General features: G+C 54.1%; 1 protein-coding gene across 2 annotated transcripts in view; it reads left to right on the forward strand.

Annotated features, from left to right (window-relative positions):
• The window catches only part of GRIK3 (glutamate ionotropic receptor kainate type subunit 3), a 91,928-nt gene that overhangs the window by 55,433 nt on the left and 15,525 nt on the right, over window positions 1-20,970 (forward strand). For both annotated transcript variants that reach the window (XM_064635504.1, XM_064635505.1), the window contains exons 6-11: window positions 1,292-1,465; window positions 3,238-3,381; window positions 5,333-5,440; window positions 8,933-9,046; window positions 12,252-12,455; window positions 19,694-19,917. In XM_064635504.1, coding sequence (XP_064491574.1) covers window positions 1,292-1,465; window positions 3,238-3,381; window positions 5,333-5,440; window positions 8,933-9,046; window positions 12,252-12,455; window positions 19,694-19,917 — 968 coding nt within the window. The remainder of the gene's footprint in view (window positions 1-1,291; window positions 1,466-3,237; window positions 3,382-5,332; window positions 5,441-8,932; window positions 9,047-12,251; window positions 12,456-19,693; window positions 19,918-20,970) is intronic.

The following is a 20,970-nucleotide window of genomic DNA, read 5'->3' on the forward strand; positions in this document are numbered from 1 at the left end:
TCCCAGAGCACAGCCCCAACACACAGCACAGCCCATCCCAGAGCACAGCCCCATCCCAGAGCACAGCCCATCCCAGAGCACAGCCCACCCCAGAGCACAGCCCCAACACAGAGTACATACCCATCCCAGAGCACAGCCCCAACAGAGAGCACAGCCCATCCCAGAGCACAGCCCCAACAGAGAGCACAGCCACAGCCCCTCGTGCTGTATTTCACCTTTTTCCAGGCCCTTGTGAGAGCAGTGAATGTCTCTCCCACACTCACCCCACACCCCATCACAGAGGACAGTGCTGTTGCCCTCTCACCTCCCCCCTTTTTACTACTATTAAATGCCTGCAGAAGTTGTTCAGGGCAAGCCCTGATTAAATATGTCCCATTAAGTATGTTCCCATTAACAAAGCCATTACACATCTCCTGCCTGCTGTCTCCACTCACTGCCTGGCTCAGCCCCTCGGGAGCTGCCTGGATTTGGGGAGCAGAGCAGCTGGACCTGCTCCTGCCCTGCTGTCCAACCCCAGCCTACTCAGACTAGCTCCTGAGCACTGCAGTTAATCCCTGAACTGAAGCTGATATTCAGACACGTGGAGAGCCCAGAGCTGCACCAGAGCAGTGCCCCCAGTGCCCCCCCAGTGCCCCCTCAGTGCCTGCCAAGCGATGCTCACGGGCCAGCAGCCAGCAGAGCCGAGCACTGCCTGGCTCTGGGCTCTTTACATCCTATAAAGGGCACCCTCATTCATCTGCAGACTGTGTAGGCTGGTCAGAATGTCAAGAAATGCGTCTTAGTTCCTCTTTGATAGTCTGCAAATTGGTGTTCTGCATTCAGAGTGACTCTGTCATCCCCAGCACCCCGTGGGCTTCAGCACTCCCAGCAAATCCTTCGTGGAAAGGCCCCCGGGAGCTTCAGATACAGGAGTTCTGCCTTATCCTCCCTCCCTGGGTCGCAAATCTCTTTTTTCAGGGTCACAGGCAGTGATTCTGGTTTTCTCCCCACAATTTATTTGTCTCTTTCAAGCAGAGAGCGAGTTCTTGGCTCTTTGGTAGGAGTTCCCTTACGCTGTGTGTGTGGGAACCTGCACATACGGCACCCAAATTCCACCAACACCTCCAAGCCTCTGCAGGCAGAGAGCGATGGCAACAGACGGCACAGTCCTCTGAATTCCTGAGGGATGTGTCCTCCCTCCCACCTTCTGAGGGCTCTGCTGTCTCGCTCCAAACACAGACACGAACCGACGCAGAAAACTCAAACAAAACAAAGCTAAACAAAATGTTTAAACCGGTTTCTCTCTTTTAAGGATCTTTATGCATTAGACCTAGAACCATATCGCTACTCTGGGGTGAACCTGACCGGCTTCCGGATCCTCAACGTGGAGAACCCCCACGTGTCCTCCATCATCGAGAAGTGGTCCATGGAGCGGCTGCAGTCGGCGCCCAAGGCGGAGCTGGGGCTGCTCGATGGAGTGATGATGGTACGGGAGGGCACAGGGGGTGGGGGTGGGAAAGGCAGGAACAGTCCTTAAGACCTAAATGTTACTTTTATTGGCTCTTGCACCAGTAAGAACTCACCCCCGGTACCTGCCCCGAGGTAGTTTCTTGCCTTCTGCAATAACTGCCCCTCCGAGCAGCGAGTCTGGCAGTGGAGCCCGACCCCACTGCTGTGTTAACGCTGCTGCTCAGCCCCAGCTGCCAACAGATCTGCCCCAGCAGAGGCAGCCAGGCCTGTCCCAGGGGCTGCCATCCCCCCTCAGCCCCGGGACAGCAGCACTGGTCTGTGCTGGGAGCACCGGCCGGGCTGGGCCGGGCAGTGCCCAGGCTGGTGCAGGGACAAAGCGCCAAAGCACTGCCCGGAGATGGGCTGTGCTGCAGTTTGATGACTCCTTTTGGGGGCTGATGGCAGCTCTGCTCCGCTGAGTTACTGCTCGGAAGGTACAGCACCTGCTCGCCCATCTGTCTTCCCTGCGAGGCCGTCCCGACCCCGAGCTGCTGACTGCTCCCTGCTTCCCTCCCTTCAGCTCTGCCAGCACCAGCCCTTCAGCGGCACAGCCTCCCAGACTTTCACCTTGAAATGGCTGCTCGGATCCCTCCTGGTCCTTTTGTTGTTGGAGGAGCCCACACAGCCCCCTGGCTCCCCTGCCCAGCTGAGCCCCCAGTGCCGCCTCCTTCCCCAGCCCCGTGTGCTCCCCAGAGGGAGCTGCCCTGGATTTGTGTTTGCCAGGTGTCCATCCAGAGAGGGTGAGGGCTCAGCTGGGCACTGCAGTCTGTAATTCCCCATGAAATTGCCTGGACATGTCCTTGCCCCGCTCTTCCCCAGCCCCAAATTCACAAAGCCTGTCCCTGCTGTGGCCCTCACCCCCCCAGGGAGGCAGGTCAGGCTCCTGCTCTTCATGCTCGGGTGCTGAGGGAAGGGAAGGTCAGGGGATGGCTGCCAACACTGGAGGATATTCTCCATGGCTACGTCCTGTTAGATGTTTGCCCAGTTATTTGCTATGTTATTTTGGTTTATTGTGGTTTATTATGATGCTGCTACACTCGCATCTGTTTTGTGGCTCTGTGAAGCCAGCAAATAATGCATTTTCACTAGGAGGTCTTACCACATTGGAGTGAAAAATAAATCCAATTCTCTTGATCAGTGTTTGGAGGTGAGATAGGGCATCTCAAATTGAATCTAAAACCATCATATTACATGGAAGAAAAAAAAAGTTCCCCCTAGTTGAAATCACTGAAATGCTGAAATATGTTACAAATTCACAAGGTCCTGATTTTGGTGACAGTTTGGGTCGTTTTTGAAAAATTCTGTGCCCATAAACAAGCCATTTAACATCCCTGTTTCTTATTTTCCCATGTATAAAATAGTGTGGAAAATATGTTCTCATATAGGGTTTTTTTGCACTCAGACAAAACAGACTCAAAGGGAAAACTCTGTTACTATCTTCTACATTTAGAAATCGCTGCCTCCCTGTTTGACACCACAGCAGGAAATGTGCAAGAAACAACCAGAATAGCTGCTCACAGACAAATGACACTTCTAAAAATCACTGATTTTAGACAGAACTACAAGTGTTTGGTCTAAAGAGCCAAGGGATAGTCGGTGGGACACGGAGAGAGGAACCCTGGGGTCTGTGGGTGTGGGCAGGAGGTGACTCAGGGAGGGTTCCACCTTCTCCTACGACACCTCCTGGCCCCCCCGGGTGCCCCTGGCTCGGGGGCCGCTATGGCCACCCTACTGCTGCCCTCCCTTTAGACAGACGCTGCCCTGCTGTACGACGCCGTGCACGTGGTGTCCGTGTGCTACCAGCGCGCCCCGCAGATGACCGTCAACTCCCTGCAGTGCCACCGCCACAAGGCCTGGAGGTTCGGCGGCCGCTTCATGAACTTCATCAAGGAGGTGAGAGCCTGGCTGGGGACCACAGCACTCCCCACTGCAGGAGGGGCCTGGCTGGGGGTGCCAGCACGGGGACGGGGGGGGGAGGCTCGGCGGGTCCAGGGTTAGGAACATCCCCTGCCCGGGCAGGTACAGCTGGGTGGAAGCACAGACACACACCAGGCTGCCGAGGGCACCCAGAGAGAAAAAAACCCAGCACTGCCAGAGCTGTACATGGAGCACACAGAGCCAAGGGAGGAGAACAGGAGAACAGTTCCCACTGCAGAGAGAGAATGAACTTTTCCCTTAACAGGCACCGAGGATGGAATCTGTCCTCTCCCTGCCTCTCTCTCCTTTTCCATGCTTTGTTCCCTCTGCAGAGCATCACTCCAGCTGGCTGCCAAAACAGAGTGTAAATAATTTGTTTGGTTGGCTCCTTTTGCAAATCACCCTGTGCCTCACACTCCAGTGCCTGCCTGTTGTTTTCCTCTCTGGCACCGTGTCAGCCCGTTGCAGGGATCAGCCTCCTCCCTGCTGCAACCAACCACACCGGCACTGCTCCCTCCAAACTCCCGAGGCCAGAGAGCCCCGGGCTGGTCCTGCAGCCCCGGGCTGGGTCCTCAGCCGGGCTGTGCAGCCCCGCAGAGCTGCCGGGCTCCACACGCAGCTGTGTTTGCTCCAGTCGGGCACAGCAAACATTCCGTGTTTTCCCTGGCTCCCGGGGGGCTCCACAGGCAAACCACCTGCACGCCCAAGTGAGCAAACACGAGCCCTCCCAGGACTCCCGGGGGGCGAGGCTGGGAGCAGGCTGTCACTGCTCCTCAGGAATTGATGAGGGAGAGCCAGAGCAGCGGATCTGCTGGGAGACACGCCAGTCACTCCCCCGAGAATGCACTGTGCCACTTCCATCACACCGGGACGTTTCAAGCTCCCCCACCCATAAAGGAAACACGTTTCCCAGGGAGGGGAGCACACGGGGCTGTGCAGGAGGGACAGCCCGAGGCTCAGCTGGGGATGTGACTGCAGAGCAGCAAACCGTGGCAGCAGCCTGGCATTCCCACGGGAGCATCCCCTCGGGATGGTGCTCCAGCACAGCCAGCACTGACGGGGCAGCACAGGCACTGCACAGCTCCTGGTACTGGGAGCAGCTGGTACTGGGGCTCTCTCACCTCCTAAATCAGAGACCTTAATTCTGGGGGTGCTGCAAAGTCTACAGTGCGAGAGAAACAGAATCCCAGAATAATTTTGGTTAAATCAAATTGAGGCATCTTTCCCCCCAGGTCCTGCTCCGAGCAGGACGAGCTCCCCAGTCAGACCAGTCTGTGCAGGACCTTGGCCAGCCAAGCATTGAAAATCTCCAGGAACAGGGTGTCTCCAGCCCCACTGGGCACTGCCTCGTCCCTGTGCTGCCAAGGAGTGAACCAGGGACTCGGGCAGCACCCACCCCCAGACTCCTGTGCCCGTTTCCAAACCACAGAGCCTGCTTGCACAGACGAGCTCTTGGCCCCTTCTGCTCCACTGTCCACCTGGAAGGACAGGGAAGCGTTCAGGCCATTTCAGCTTCCACACCCCTTGGAAGCAGCAGCAGGTTCCTGCACAAAGGGGTTGTTTCTGAACTCGAGGGCAGCTGCCCCAGAGCCAGCTCCTGCAGCCAGCCTTTATCAGCACCACAAGGATAAACAGAGCCACAAGGATGCCCTGATAAACACCAGTGTTTTCTACTGAGTCATCACATCCTGCAACAGCTGGTGAACACCGAAGGTGCGAACAGAAATTGTAGCAAGGACTGCAAGAGAGTTAGGAAAATCTCCAGCTCCGTCTGCAGCCTGAGCAGTGACGGGGGGATTATTAATTAATCAGGCTCTTTGGGGAGAAAGATCCAGCATAAGGACTAATTAAAAGAACATACAGTGGAGGGCAAAAGATTATTTATGATACCAAGTAACAGCCCTGCTACTTTTTCTCCCTTGCACAGGCCCAGTGGGAAGGATTAACAGGACGAATCGTCTTCAACAAAACCAGTGGTTTACGGACAGATTTTGATTTGGATATCATCAGCCTCAAAGAAGACGGACTGGAAAAGGTAGGCAGGGCTTGTCTTATCTGCATGTGGCTGAGGCTAAACCCTGGTGCTCAAGCAACAGAGAAATGGTTGGCGTTGTACTGATTCCAGGTTTCTGGGGTTTATATAAAAGGATATTCACTTTGTGGGATTTCTCAGATCCCTTTCCACGCCTCAACCATGACTCACTCGCCCTGAAGCCAGAGCGTGGGATTACAGATTGCAGAAGTGTTTGTAGCACTTTCCTGGGATAACAGAGGCAGAAGAAACTTTCTGAGCATCCAGTAACCCTTCCCTGCCCAGGCCAGGCAGGAATATCTCCTGTCCCACTCCCTCTTGCTGGCCTGGCTCACAAACCCTTGGCTCTTGCCAAGGAGGCCACAGCTCTGGGGAGCATCACCTGCTGTGAATTCCCACCGTGAACCTGCCCAAGGCTCGGGAATGGCACCAGCTGACTCCAGCCTGGATTTCGCAGGAGGATGCAGTGGGTATTTTATTTTATTGCCTAAGGGACAATAAGGAAAACAGCAAAGTTTGGTTTTGCCTGGCTGGCTGGGGGGGTCAGGAGGGCCAAGGGCAAAAAGGCTGCAGCCTTGGATCCTCCAAATTAGTGCAAATCTCCTCTGGGCACAGAAATACGAGGCTGATGCACAACTCTGATCCCGGGTGTTCCTGAGGATTTAATTTCCTTTTCTTCAAATACTTTAAAAAAAAAGAAAAGGCAACATGCAAGCCTTAAAGCCCTTAGAATGTGGGTTCCAAGGTGAGATCAGATGGCTGAAGACAGAGAGCAGTGAGTGGCCGGAGCAGCCGGGACTGTGATTCCCAAGGAATTCTCTGCTCTGACCCTCTGGGATGACTCTATGTCCCCGTTCTGCCACAGGTGTCTCGCACCTGTACACGAGGAAGTTGGCAGGGCAGCAAGGCCCCTTCTAGAGCAGAGTCTGCTTTCCAACAGGTACAAAGTGCCTCTGGCAGCCAGAACAGTGCTGGGCTTGTCACCTCTGGGCAGTGACAGGTTCTGTGTCCACGGGACACCCGGCCGGGAGCAGGGAGGGTTTCAATTAACTCTGCAGCACATGGACCACGAGCACAGGTGACTTTTCCAGGGAATTAATCACTCGGCACAGGGAGGCAGCCCCGGGGCTGGAGGCAGCCATGGATCAACCCTCCATTTGGAGGGGACGGATCCTGCACCACGAGGCTCCCAGGGACCCTCCAGCCTGTGCCCCATCCCCTTCCCCCCGGTTTGTTTTCCTTGGCTTTGGCAGGAGTTGCTGCCACACTTCCCCCCACAGCAGCAGCTCCTGTGCCTCAGTAACACAGCACAAGGTCACCACAGCCCTCTGCAGGTGGGGAGCTTTTGGTGTCAAGTACAGAATACAGAAAACATTTCAAATCAACCCAGTGACCCCCAAGGAAGGAGGGGGGGAAGATGCCACCGTCTCACAAGAACTGATCCTTGCAGCCTTGTTCCCAGAGTCTAAACCAAAAATAAACCAGGCCTTTTCCAAGTCCAGCAGCACCGATGCTCTGCAGAGCTCTGTTGGTCGGGTAATAGAAAACGTGCCAGTGCTTGAACCCAAAGGTTCAGCAGAGCTGCAGCATCACCTGTCAGACCCCCTCCCCTCCCCGCTGGCACCAGCTGATTTACTGCAGATCTGTGTCACACCAGTCCCCGGCGCGGCCCCTGCACACCCCGTCAGCTTTTGTCTCCAATAATTCAGAGATTTCACAGCTCCCACTATTATTCCTCTGAAAGCTTCCTGTCAGCTCCAGAGGGGTTTTAAAGTATCGATGTCAAATCTCTGTTGAAGCAGGGATTCTGTCAATAGTTAATCTGAACTAACAAAACACCAGCCCACAAACAAATCCCACCCGGATTGTGCATTATGTACCACAGCTTATGTTTGCTGAGCTTTAGGACTGAACCCCTGATTCTCTCATAGCTCCTGGATGTTCCAGGGATTACAGGAGTATTAACGAAACCTAATTACGTGTAGTTTGACTATCTGACTCGCACAGTTCTCTTAATGCACTTTTTTCCTTTTTCTTCCCTTTTTTAATATCTTAAACTGATTAATTCAGTCTTAAGTGCCATGTATTTAATTTTCTTAAAGAAAACGTAGCAAGGCAGAGATGTCTGGAGCTGCAGTGCAGCAATCTGGGGCCTCTTGGACTTGCTTCTCCTTTCCCATTCACAATAATAATAATTTTTTGACATTGCAGCTGTTGTGTGATCCAAGGCAGAGATGGGGGATTGCTTCAGTTTTACCTGAAATATTTAAAACCTTTCACAAAGTTCGTGGAAACTCTTCTAGAATTTATGACACTTTTTTTTGCCAGGCAGCATTGCTCATTACAAAGTCTCTTTCTGGGGATGCAGTAAAACCAAGTTCTCCCCTTGGACTGCTGAAGAGGCTGAAGAATCTTAAAAACAGCCATAAATAAAAGATGGGAAGCTGCTGGCTCCCCGGTGGTTTGAGCTGGCTGCCTTTGGCTTCCCTGCGCGTCCCACCTCGCAGTTTGACCCTACAGATGGATCGTTCTGTTCCCATTTCCAGGTGGGGCTTGGTTTCTTCTCGCTGTCAGTTTGGCTCCGTGGCCACCCTGCTCTGTTTGCTGGCAGCAGCCCCACATCCCTCCAGCCTTCCTGACCTTTTCTCTCCCCGTCACAGTCCTTCATCCACTCCTGCCTTCAGAGTTTGTCCCAGAGCCTCCCCTGCACCTGCAGAGATCAGGTCAACAGGCTTAGTGCTGCCCAGATCACTTCTGGTAAATAGAGACATGTTTGGCATTTCTGGATCAACAGACTTCTTCAAAGTCTAATAATTTATTAAATTTGACAGCTTGAGAGAAACAGAGCACCTGAAATGGAGCTGGTGTGCCTGTGCCATGCCTGGGCAGGGCTGCTGCCATCCCTTCCTCCAGATCTGCTGCCAGGACTGAGCCATTTCCCTGAAGGGTGGCCCAGGGCCCTGACAAGGGATGTGTTAGAAATGCCCACAGATGGCACAGAGGGCAGGAATGGCTCCTTCCAGGGATCTGTGGAGCTATTGGAGTCATTTTTAATCCTCCTCACCAAAGCAAAGCGGTGGGGTAACAGAGAAGAAAGAAAATGACCTCAGATTTGTGGTTATTCTTCTTTTGTTGTGCTTTACCCTTGCCCAGATTTGACTCTTCAGTGGGGTCTGACTGTTGCTCTATGCAGTGCCTTTGCAAATTGTTCACTCATTCAGCCCCAGAATTCCAGTCTCTGGTCTCTGCCCATGCCCCTGAGCTGGCAGCAGTGCAGGGACTGTGGAACCAGTGCCACTGGAGTGACCTGCAGCTGAAGGGCTGGTTCTCTTGGGTGAGACAAGATGGTAATTCCAGCTTTGCTGCTGTTTACTGCAGATGAAAGAAGGAAGTTCCCTCTTCCAGGCCAGTAGGATGCTGGGAGCAAGCGAGGAATGCGAGAAAGGGCCTGAGGAAGGTGAGGAGGGGGTTCACTCGTGGTTTGGTTTGTTCCAGGTGGGAGCCTGGAGCCCTTCCGACGGTTTGAACATCACGGAAATCTCCAGAGGACGAGGCCCGAACGTCACCGACTCGCTGAGCAACAGATCTCTGATTGTCACCACAGTGCTGGTAGGAGACTGCCCTCCTGTCCTTGTCCTCCCCCTCAGGGACACCCCATACCTCTGAAAACTCCTCTAGAACTCCTCTGAAAACTCACAGCCCCCAGCACAGATTGCGGGAGAGGCCCCGACAGGGCTGGGCTCAGCTGGGCACCAGAGTGCCCTGTCCCTGCTCTGGGGTGCCCTGTCCCTGCTCTGGGGTGCCCTGTCCCTGCTCTGGGGTGCCCTGTCCCTGCTCTGGAGTGCCCTGTTCCTGCACCAGAGTGCCCTGTTCCTGCACCAGAGTGCCTTGTCCCTGCTCTGGAGTGCCCTGTCCCTGCTCTGGGGTGCCCTGTCCCTGCTCTGGGGTGCCCTGTCCCTGCACTGAGGTGCCCTGTCCCTGCTCTGGGGTGCCCTGTCCCTGCTCTGGGGTGCCCTGTCCCTGCTCTGGGGTGCCCTGTCCCTGGATATCAGGGCTATCCAGCTCACTGCCGGGCCTCCCCTGCTCTCCCCGTCGTGCTGCATTCTGTTCTCTGCTCACTATTGGATCTGACAGCAGGCATTGGATCACAATGAGGTTTTATTGGCCAGCTAATGAATTATGACTGGTGGCATCGGGTCCCACATGGCTCGTGGTTTGTCACTGGGAAGCAACAAAACACATCAGCCCTTGGCCAACCTGCCCCAGAATGGGGCTGAGTTACAGGCTTGCCTTGAGAAATTTTCTGGCCCTTTTATGTTCCATGTTTTCAGGGAACACAAAGGTACAGACAGAACAGAGCCAGTGGGAATGCATTCCCCAGTCCAGAGCAGTGTGATCCCTTGTAACGTCCCTCCCTTCCCAAGAGGATGTGACCTGATAAAGTGGGGATTTGGATCGTGAAAGGAATAGGACTGAGAGTACCCAGAGGGGAACAGAGAAAGGGAACACCTGGTCCAGGGCAGAAGAAGGGCTGGAACCAGAGGTATTGTGTCCCTCAGCAAGGGGTGAGCAGAGTGGAAGCAGAACATGAGCCAAAGGCAGATGCTGCTGCAGCTCTCCTTGCAAATCAGTCACTCCTCCTAACAAACTTCCCATCCACCACATGGCATTTGTTCCAATGAAGCATCTCCATGGCTGTGGAAAGGTCTGGGCCTGGGCTGTGGCACTCCCTGCACCTCAAAGGCCACACCATAATGCACATGGATGGGGCCAGGACTGTCAGCCATCTGCCCTGGACATGCTTTTTTCAGGCAGCATTTCCATCCCGTGCTCTGTGAGCTTGTACAAATTACATAAGGCACAGGGTGATGCCAGTTCCCATTAACTGTGGGCCTGGGCACGTGCCATGGGGTACCCACCCTGGAGCCCCAGCCACCCTGTGACCCCTGTGCCTGCAGGAGGAGGGAACGTGCTCAGACCTGAGTTCTGCAGTAATTGCATTTCATATACTGGTGTCTAAAATATAAAGTACAACCCTAAATGTTATTTGCATTTGCAACACCCCTTTGTACTTCTGCACTACTGTAAACGAGGGGAGAAAAGCCATAGGAGGAGCCTCTAAAAGGAAAAGCATGAAAGGTTATTTTTTCCCCTTTTGCTCATATTGCAGTGACTTGTTGGAAGAGAAATATTACCCCAGCAGCCAGCACTGCTCTCCCCAAGCAATATGGGAACTGTGAAGTTATGAAATTGAGGGCACCTTCACTGAGAAATCGATTAGCAAACCGAGAGAGCTTGTGAATTGGATGTCTGGCCATTTTCAGTAATAAATTGTGAAATAGTCCGTGAATAAGTGGTTCACAGAGTTCAGAATTACCCCCTAGGAAATGTTTGAGACCTGGAGATACATTACTGAAGCGAGTGGCGTCCTAATGTTCAGTGCTTCGGCTGTTAAATATGTATGTAATCCCTACAGCGCTTCCCCAAATTAATAGTGCTTTATGGCTGCTCTGGAGCCGCTGTATTTATATCAGGATCCATGGATTCAGCTGATTCCCAAACAAAGCACTAATTCCAGAGCAGAGAGCCGAGGAGGCGGCGGGGGAGAGCGGGACTGAGCCGAGCTGCGCGTGCCAGAGATCAGTCGGGCTTCAGAACTCTGCGAGGGGGGTTCAGGCGCTCCCACGTCCCCCCGACCCTGCTGCGAGGCCAGACGGGCCCCCTGTCCCCTCCAGGGGCACACAGAGGGCAGGGCTGGCAGGTGACCAGAACCAGCAGCCTCCAGGCTGGCACAGTCCCACTCTGGGCCCTGAGCCCCTCCCTGGAGCACACCCTGGGCAGGATGCCCACCCCCACCAAGCCCAGCTCTAACCAGGGCTCCAGACCTCCCCTCCCACCTCCTCAATCCCCCCATCCCTGAGCAATCCCACAGGGGCTGGTCACCAAGCAAAGCACGAGCCCTCCCCGCGCTGGCCACCCCCAGCAAGGGCAGGAGCCCTGCAGACCCCCCTGATTTGAGTCTCGCTGCTGTAGATGCTTCACCCTCCACTTGCCTTCCAGCCCTTGCCTGCTGCCCACCAGCCTTTCCCATTTCCATCTGTCCTCCACACGTTTTTCCCTCGGGCTCCCCAGTGTCCCTCGTCCTCAGTGGCTGCCCAAGCCTGAGAGTCACCAACGGGCTCTGGACTTCACTGTGTGCCCTCATGTGCCCCTGCTGGAGGGGACAGACCCACAGGTCACAGAGTACTCCTGCCTCCCCTGTGCTGGGGCTCAGCTCTGCCGTGGTTCTGCACCCCCAGCCCTGCCAGGGCAGCTGTACCTGCAGCACAGGCACAGAGCTTCCCTGGGCAGCAGCAGGGCCCTGTGCCCATCAAGTGGTGCCAGCACAGAGCAACACCAGCTGAATGGGGGACGTTTTGGGGTGGCCCCAGCCACGCACAGCTCCCTCACCCCGAATTTCACCCACCAGCCCCCTGCTCACTGCAGCTCCTGGGTGCAGGACTCAGGGGTGAGTTTGTCCTCCCCCTCTTTTACTGTTTCTAACACTTCATTTTCAGAGCATGAAATGCTTATTTTTCTCCCTGAAATCCTACCAAATGGAAAACAGTTGGCTGCTCAGAGAGACAAAATTAAATTTTGTGGGGTAAACAAGGTTGCTAATTAGCTGATGTGCTGTGCAAAGTTAATTTATTCTCGACATGTCACGGTGCCAGCCCTGCCTGAAGAGCTGGTGCCCGGTGGCTCGGGCTGACCCACAGGGGTGGCCCTGCCTCCAGCTGACCCTGAGGGGGACTCTCTGCCTCCCCCGGTGCAGGAGGAGCCCTTTGTCATGTTCCGAAAGTCCGACACGGCCCTGTTTGGGAACGACCGCTTCGAGGGCTACTGCATCGACCTGCTCAAGGAGCTGGCCGTCATCCTGGGCTTCTCCTACGAGATCCGGCTCGTGGAGGACGGGAAGTACGGGGCGCAGGACGAGAAGGGGCAGTGGAATGGCATGATCAAGGAGCTCATCGACCACGTGAGTGGGGCCCCAGGGCAGTGCCAGGGGCGGCTGTGCCGGGCTGGCCCCGGGCTGGCTGGGGTGGGACACAGAGCACTGCTCGCTGGCTCGGGACACCCACAGCGAGCTCCTGACCCTGCCTGGCTCCATGTCATTCCAAACATTCCTTTGGAATTCCTGAAAACAGCCATTCTCACTGCTCAGAAATGGGCTCTGTGGCTCCCGAGGACAAACATGGGCCAGGGCACAGCACCGAGGAAGCTTGGGGACCACAGGCATGTCCCAGACACAGGCCAGCCCAGTGCAGAGGAGGTATCCAGACTGCAGGAGCAGGTGTGCACTGGACAGTTTAATTTTTTATTTTCTATAAAAGCAACTTATTTTCTGAAGTCTCCTGGGACTCAAAGCTCCCTCTGCCACACAGCAGCTGTGCTTCTCCTTCTGTGGCCACTTCCAAAACCCCATTAAGCAGCAGGGACCCTGCAGGGACAGCTTCGCTCCCGCAGCCGCCACAACGTCACCGAGGCTGAAACCACCACTTGGGGCCAGAGCCTGCTCAGTTCCCTAATTAGATATCCTGCCTCCAGCACATCCTGTGATCCCAGGAGTCCAGTTAGGGAGGTGAGGAAAGCTGGGGTTTTTATGAATATCTGATTCCCAGAGAAGGTCTCTGGAAGAAAAGCTGAGGACAAAATTCCTCTCTCCTCTCCACAGTACAGGCAGGGCAAGAGCTGTGACACTGTGCTCTCCTCCTGAATGGCAATGTCCTGCTCCACTGGGGCAGCCCTGGGACCACCTCTCCAGCTCCTGGCTACGTTCTGAGCCCAAGGCCTAGGCAGTAAAGACCCAAAAATAATCCCCCATCCATAGCATGGGGTACAGTTCCTGGGGGAGGAACGTGTTTGCTGGGTGAGTCACTGGTGCAGAGCTGGGGCTGGCTCGGGAGCAGGGCTGGGCTTCAGATCTGCCTCATCTGCCCTAAATGACATTGGACAAGTTGCTTCTGTGCAATGCTTCCTCCATCTGTAAAATGCAGATGATAATGATTATGTCCCTCACAGGGACACGGTGACAGTCAGTTTGCAGCGGGCACTGCGGCGCTCGCCCGGGGAGCGGGAGCACGGCAAGGGCACGTGGGGACAGCCCTGGGGAGCAGGACTCTGCCTCACAGGGGAATATCCCACCGCCTGTGCAAACCTGCCCTGCTGGCTCTGCTTCTGGAGAGCTCCATGCAGCTGAAAATACAGATTTTATAGCCTCTTACACAACAGCCTTGCCTGTCACACCGACACTGTCCCAGTGGAAGGGCTGGCGCTTTGTGCTCCCGGTGATGTGTGTGACAGATCCCAACCAACGCCCAGTGCCCGCTGTGCCCCTGGCAGAGCCCCCAGGACACGGCTCCTGCCACCCCACACCCGCTGCCGGAGCAGGGATGGGGCTCTCACTGCAGAGGCTGCAGCGCCGGGCTTGGAAGGAGCAAATCCCTCCAAAGCAGGAAATAAGATACAGGGAATAGCAGCCAGACAGTCACTGAGCCCAAACTGTGTCACCTCCACTGTCCTGCAAGATGCCACAGGGCCCTGGGGGCTTCAGCCATTCCCAGAGCTGTGATCAGCCAAATGAAGCAGAAGGTTTGGGAACAACCTCATTAACTAACACAAAATTTACGGTCAGCCTGCACTGTGGTCTTTCTTGGATAACTATTTAAAAAGCAGATTAACAAACACAGAGCAGCCGGAAAGGACCAAATCCCCTCCTCTTGTAAGGTGTACTCTGACAGAGGTGGAGCTCTGCACTCTGTCCTGTGAGGCTGACGTGTGTCTGCAGGGGCTGATGACACTGCTGAGGCCCCACATGAAGCTATTAGTTCCCTGATCTGCATGTCATTGCTTTTTACAGCAGTGTTTATGTAAAGCTTTAAAAAGTGAAATTGCAACCAGATGGGCCCTTCCTCGGCAGCATCTTCCCATGGTGTGGGGAAAGGAACAACCCGTGGACACTGCAACGGGCAAGTTCAAGTTTATTTCACACCCAGGAGGAAAAGTGTTGCAGGCAGCATTCAAATAGAGCTGTGGTGATGAAAACAGGGCTGCCCACACTGAGAATTTGTTATCTGGGCTGGCTTTCCTCCATGTTCAGTGTCCCCTTCTCATAAACCAGTGGGGATCCTTCAGGTGGGACAATAAAGCAGGCAGGATGTTATGAGTTCCAAACAGCCAGGCCAGAATTAAGTCTGTGCTGAAGACCCACTTAACTCAGGAGATGGAGCCCCCAGGACTGCTGGGATGCAGGTGGGCTGAGCTGGGGTGGGCTCACAGAACGGCCTGGGCAGAGCAGGGGGTCCTCCTGGGGTGCAGTGAGAGGCTAAAATGGTGATTGTTGTTGCTCAGAGAGCCTGGGAGCCCTGGGAGTGGCAGATTCTGCATGCCAGGAATAGCCTGATCCGAGGCTGAAACCTGGAGAAGATGGGCAGGGAAGGGGCAGCCAGTCCCTCGGGATGGCCCTGGCTGGGCTGGGAGAGGCACCTGAGAGGAGCTGGGCAGGGGCAGCCCAGGGAGTGACGAGAGCAGTGTCTGAGGGGTGGGTGCCATCACCCAGGGGGTAAATTAGGCACCCAGGGGGCAAATCAGGCCCGTGCAGGAGGTGTTTACACAGCGAGGGCTCTCGGCTGGCGCAGTCACGCATCCCCCCTCCCCTCTGCTCTCTGATCCAGACATGCCTGGCCACAGGCAGGGATGCCTTGGGCTATGATCCTTTGTAAAATCCCTGCGTTTCTAGTCTGGCCTTAAGCATAAACAGGAAAAGCAACAGCAATCAGAGCAGGCACAGCACGACCCTGTCTGCCAGGTGCCTCGTGCAGCTGAACGAACAGCCCTGCCCCACTGCCTTTCATCTGCTGCTCGTCCTCAGCAGAAAAAAATCCCTGTTTTGAGGGAGTTCAGCCATTCCCTGGAGAACTAACCTCTCCCCTCACCAGTCTGCTGGTTATTGTCACCGCTCTGGCCATTCCTGCAGAGAAACCTTCATCAGAAGGGCTGTGAGAGCTGAACTCGGGTATTCAGGCAGGTCTGGGGCACCCAGGTGATGCAGAGAAGCTTCCGAGCCCTTTATCCATAACAAACAGGGAACTTGATGACTGCCAAACCTCCTCCTTTCAGCAGCAGTGAACTGCTATTGATGTTTATTCATAGAAATTATTACTGATACAAGCAAAGCTCCACTGCACACCGTGGCCCATCCGTTCTGATTGATAAATTCCAGTTGTCTGGCAAAGCAACGCCTGCAAATCTTCCCTTATTGTTTGTGGGCAGGATCCCATAAAACCAGCAGAATGAGTTGTTCTGGACATTTTGCACAAACTTGTTCACAAATAAAACTTGTCTTCTGCTGAAACGGTGCACATCAAATTGCCATTCAATCTGAAACTTCAGGTGGGAATAAAACAGGTCTGGAAAATACCAGGGTCTCTAATGGAAATCCCTGCCAATGGTAACTGCAGAGGAGATGTAATATCCATCCTTAGGGCCGATTCCTGATGGTTGATTTAACACTTTCACAAGAAGTGGACATTTACTGACAGCAGATTCTGGCAGAAATACACATTGCAGCACACTGCCAGCTCCCCATTAACGCTCCTGCACTGGTGGGGGTTCATCTCAAGTGTCCTGAACTGAGGCTTTGTTTGGAAGCCACGGAGCCAGGAATAGGGGACAAAACAATTTCACTGGATGAAGTGCCCTCCACCTCTTGTTTAGACACTGCAGGACCTCAGCATTAGGGAAGGGATGGAAATAAGCCAGAACAGCTTTTCCTTTTGTGCTGAGATCGTTAACTGGGTGGATTCATAACTGGGTCCTGTTCAGGGATCAGGTGAAGCACTGAGGTGGATGTTGGGACCCCGAGCTCTCTGCATGTCTCTGCAGGTGTCTCTGGACCTGCCTGCCCCTCCCTGGCTGGTTCATCTGCCAGGAATCCCTAGGATAGGACTTGTCTCTCACAGTATGGCCATTCTCACCAGGATCTTTCAGCTTCACATCCCTCAGGTACAATTAATGGCAGCTCCAGCTCTGAAGAACTTCCTTAAAGTGAAGATTACAAGAGCCCAAACAGGACTTCATGGCTCTCATTCCTCCTCTTCAGCTCACAGCAAGGTTTTCCCTGCTGACATCTGTTCTTAATTCACCAGTGATATTGAATAAATTCAGTGACAAAAATTATGTCTAAATGAGGACTGAGATTGCCAGAGCAGCCACTAAGAGCCGGAGTCAGACAGTTACACCAACCCTGCTGCCCTGGAGTGCTCCCCTGTCCCCGGGCAGGCTCAGGCTCCCACAGGGCACTCCCACCTCCCCAGCAGCAGGGAGCAGGAGCAGGGCACGGCAGCCAAGCGAGCAGAGCAGGGAGGGGACAGAGATGGAACCCAGCACAGAAGGCCCAGCACTGGCAAGAGGGACCAAGGGAGGACGGTGTGGGTGCTGCCAGACAGACACCTGGATAACAATTAAAGCAGCAAAACACACACTATTTCTGTCTCTCAGGCAACACACACATGATTAGTTTATGTAAATACCTAAGGCAGGTTGGCAAAATAAGCACAGAGGCAGCTTATTTTCTTGGATAAATATCTGTCTGGGTGCTCACACTGCTGGGCTCTGCCATGACCAGCCCTCACCCCCGGCCCGGCTCCGGCCAAGGTCGGGCACTGCAGGATTCCCACAGTGACCACGGCTGTGCAAGAGCTCTTCTGACCCACAGGCCACATCCCCCTGATAGCTGAGAACTTGGAGATAAGGTTTGGCATTTTCTGATAAAAGCCAAATATCTCTGCAGCGAATGTGACTGTCCCTGTGCTGAACGCCCGGTGAACCCACAGCCGTTCCAGCCAAGTGAAAATGCTGTAATGGGGAATGAGGAGATCCAAACCCTTCGAGGTGTGCTGGAGAAGTGTCTGCATTTGGTGTGTAGCTGCCTCGGCAAAATTCATCTTTCTGGCCTCAATTCAGCAGAACACTTAAGAACATGTACAGCGCCTGGAAGGCGTGCAAGCTCCAGGAAAAGAGAGGCATGGGCTTAAGTGGTTTTGCTGGACAAGGGCCTTTAAGCCACTGGCACTTGCTCTAATTCCTCATTTTCAATAAAATCCACCTGACTGTGCAACAGCACAAGAGTCAGGGCTGAGTGAAGGAAGCAGCCAGAGCCTGGTAATTGACTGCCCGGTTTGGAACGTCAGAGCACGACAAATCAAAGCCTCATCCTTGGTGGGTTTGATTTAGATCCTCTCCGTCAGCAAACCTTTAATTAGAGGCCACCTTCAGAAAGATCTGCATTGATAAAAAGGATATGGAACTGCAGCCCTGCACTGCCTCTAATTGCTCAGGACACACCCCAGCCCGGGCTCCCAAATCCATGCTCCGTCCTGCCTGCGTGTGACATTCCCTGCAAGGACACGGGCTGGGAGCACAGCTCAGGAGCCGATGGAATGACACAGGAAAATTTTATTTCTGCACTAAAAGCAGTTGGATCCCCGGGTGTCCATGCAGATTTCTCTCTCTTCACTTTCCGTGGCAAAGCACAAACTCCAGGCTGTTCCTTTGCTCACTGTACCACTGTGACAAATTTGGCTGAGGATCCTTCAGCCCGTCCCTTGGCCAGCGAGCTCTGGCCACAGAACTGCTCGTTCGTTCCCTCCTTCAGAAGAACTCGGAGCCAAATCCTTCAACATCTCCTTCGCTTTTCCCTGGTGAGTCAGGACACCCACACAGAAGTGATGGAGGAGGGAAAACGCTGCATTTCTTTTGCATTTCTGCCTTGTGACTGTGGGGAGCACTAAGCCAAAATTCCCAGGTGTGCTGTGAGGCTGGGGGAGCAGCCGAGCTCCAGAGCTGCCAGGACGGTCCCAGGGATGCAGAACGTTCCCACCTCAGGCTGAGCAGCCACCACTGCCTGTCCACTTCCAAACCCCTGTCCTTCAGCCTCCACCCATGTCACCACAGCCACAGCTGGCACAGCAGGCTCACCTGGAAAATACTGTTCCCATTTTCCCCAAGTTTTGACAAGTGCCAGTGACTGAAATGGGCTGTTTCTGCATCAAGCTGGTTTAAAAACCTATTTCCATTTGGAAAGTGAGAAGGAAAGGGAACCAACCAGGGCGCAGCTGGAGAACCATGTCAGAACAAAATACATCCCTTTTACCCTTGTTACAGAATTCCTGAAGCTCTTCTGTTCAGGCCCTCTGAGGCTGCACTCGTTGGAGAGGGGATCCCTTTCACACACACACACCTGGGTAATGGACAACAGCTCTTGTGGAGACTCTTCTTAGAGTAAAAGGCCCACATTCCTCTATTTAAAAATATTCCACTGACTTTCATCACAGATTTGGAAGGCCAAACGAGACCATTAACCTGAGCTTCCCCCCCAGCACAGGCCAGGGATCTGCTCCAGTTCCTACAGTGAACCCCCAGTTCCTGCTGGAGCAAAGCATGTTCCAGCTAATATTGATTTACACTTTGTGAGTAATGACAAATTCACTCCATCTCTAGGTAATTATCACTCATGGGTAATTCAGAATTTTAATTTTCAGAACCAGATGTTAAATAAATCTCGCACGAGCTCCTGGCACGGGGGAGGTTCTGCTCAACTTCAGAGCTATAATTTATGTGCCTGCATTTCCTCGGAAGTCCACAATCCCAAAGAGTGGCTTGCAAAGCCCAGGCAAGGCGGGTGACATTGAGAAAGCCTGGGATTGTGGCTTTTTGAAGAGCCTGGGTGAATATTCAGTGGGAGGAATGAACACAGCTCTGAGCCAATAGGGTGTATGTGGTCACTCACTGAATTAGCACGGAAATCAGTAAAGCAGCATGAAAGGAAGGACAAAACAACAACCCACCCCTGCCAGGGCGGGTTTACACACAGCTGCTCTCTGCTTAGAGTGAGGAGCAGCACAGCGAGGGTCACTGACACTGTAACACCACAAAATCGACTTTTTCTGACCAGTTTAGCAGAGCTGCAGAGGCTGTCACACCTCCCTTTGGCTGCACTGTTTCACAGCACAAATCAGGCACCCCACATCTGTATTTCCCAGCACACATGTCCCCAAGTGCAACAGGAGGGGGGAACCCCAAGGCTGCACTTGGGGCACTTTTTGGCCCATTTCTGCTGTGTGAGGGCTGCAGGTGTCTCTGAGGAGATGGAAACACCTCAGCTTCTAACTCCTCCTTTCCTTCTCGCCCTGTCCCCTCCCTCTGTGCTGCTCCCAGAAAGCTGACCTGGCCGTGGCTCCCCTCACCATCACCCACGTGCGGGAGAAAGCCATCGACTTCTCCAAGCCCTTCATGACGCTGGGGGTCAGCATCCTGTACCGGAAACCCAACGGGACCAACCCCAGCGTGTTCTCCTTCCTCAACCCCCTCTCCCCCGACATCTGGATGTACATCCTGCTCGCCTACCTGGGGGTCAGCTGTGTGCTCTTTGTCATAGCCAGGTAAGGGACACACACCCCGGGTCACCACTGGGATCCCCTCAGGGCTGCTTGCTCTCACCCACTGCCAGGAGGAAAGAACTTTAAAATGCACTTTCTTTCATGATTTGGAAATTTTGCTGCCTTTCCATCTCATCAGCCCCTCCCCGGTACGTGAAGGGGAATTTTCCTGCTCTGTGTCATTCTCCATTCACATCCTGTTTGGTCAGTGCTCACACCCCTCCCCAGCCTCTCCTGGCTCCTGGACACAGCCCCCATCTCCCACACCCTCCTGGCTCCTGGACACAGCCCCCATCTCCCACACCCTCCTGGCTCCTGGACACAGCCCCCATCTCCCAAACCCTCCTGGCTCCTGGACACAGCCCCCATCTCCCACACCCTCCTGGCTCCTGGACACAGCCCCCATCTCCCAAACCCTCCTGGCTCCTGGACACAGCCCCCATCTCCCACACCGTTTGCTGCTCCTGGCTCTGATCCCTCCTCCAGCAAAGCTCCTGCAAACCCTCCCCGATATCAAAAGACTGGAGAAGCCATCGCCACAGATCTGACAATGTGTCTGTTTACAACATTAATATGCATCTAATTAGCATGTTTAAATCCTCTATATTTAAAATCAGAATTTGCATATATTTGCATGTGTTGTTAGTTCCACAGAGCCTTTGATGAGACACAGTCCAGGGATGCTCTCAATCCGTGATCCCACCTTTTAAACCAGAACAAGGCACTCTCCCCCTCCTGGGGCAGGCACCCTCCCTGGCCACACACAGCCCTCCATGGAATATTGTGCATACACATTGTCCAGGGAAGACTCCTCAGCCCAGCCTGCAGTCAGACACTCATCTCTCACTACTGCCCGTTGAACTGATCCCAGTGGGGCCTTCAGAACCCTCCCTGCCACCAGCGGGGCAGGGTGAGGCCCTCAGTGGTTCTGCTTTGTGCCAGAGAGAACCAGATGTTCTCAGCAAGAAAAGATTCTCATCTGGGAAAATGGACCCAAGGCAATTACGAGCAGAAGTCCTGGGATGAGTGGCAGAAGCCCCTGGCTGTCTGTCCCTG

Source organism: Pseudopipra pipra, chromosome 24, assembly GCF_036250125.1.
Source record: "Pseudopipra pipra isolate bDixPip1 chromosome 24, bDixPip1.hap1, whole genome shotgun sequence".
In the NCBI taxonomy this organism is placed as follows: Eukaryota; Metazoa; Chordata; class Aves; order Passeriformes; family Pipridae; genus Pseudopipra; species Pseudopipra pipra.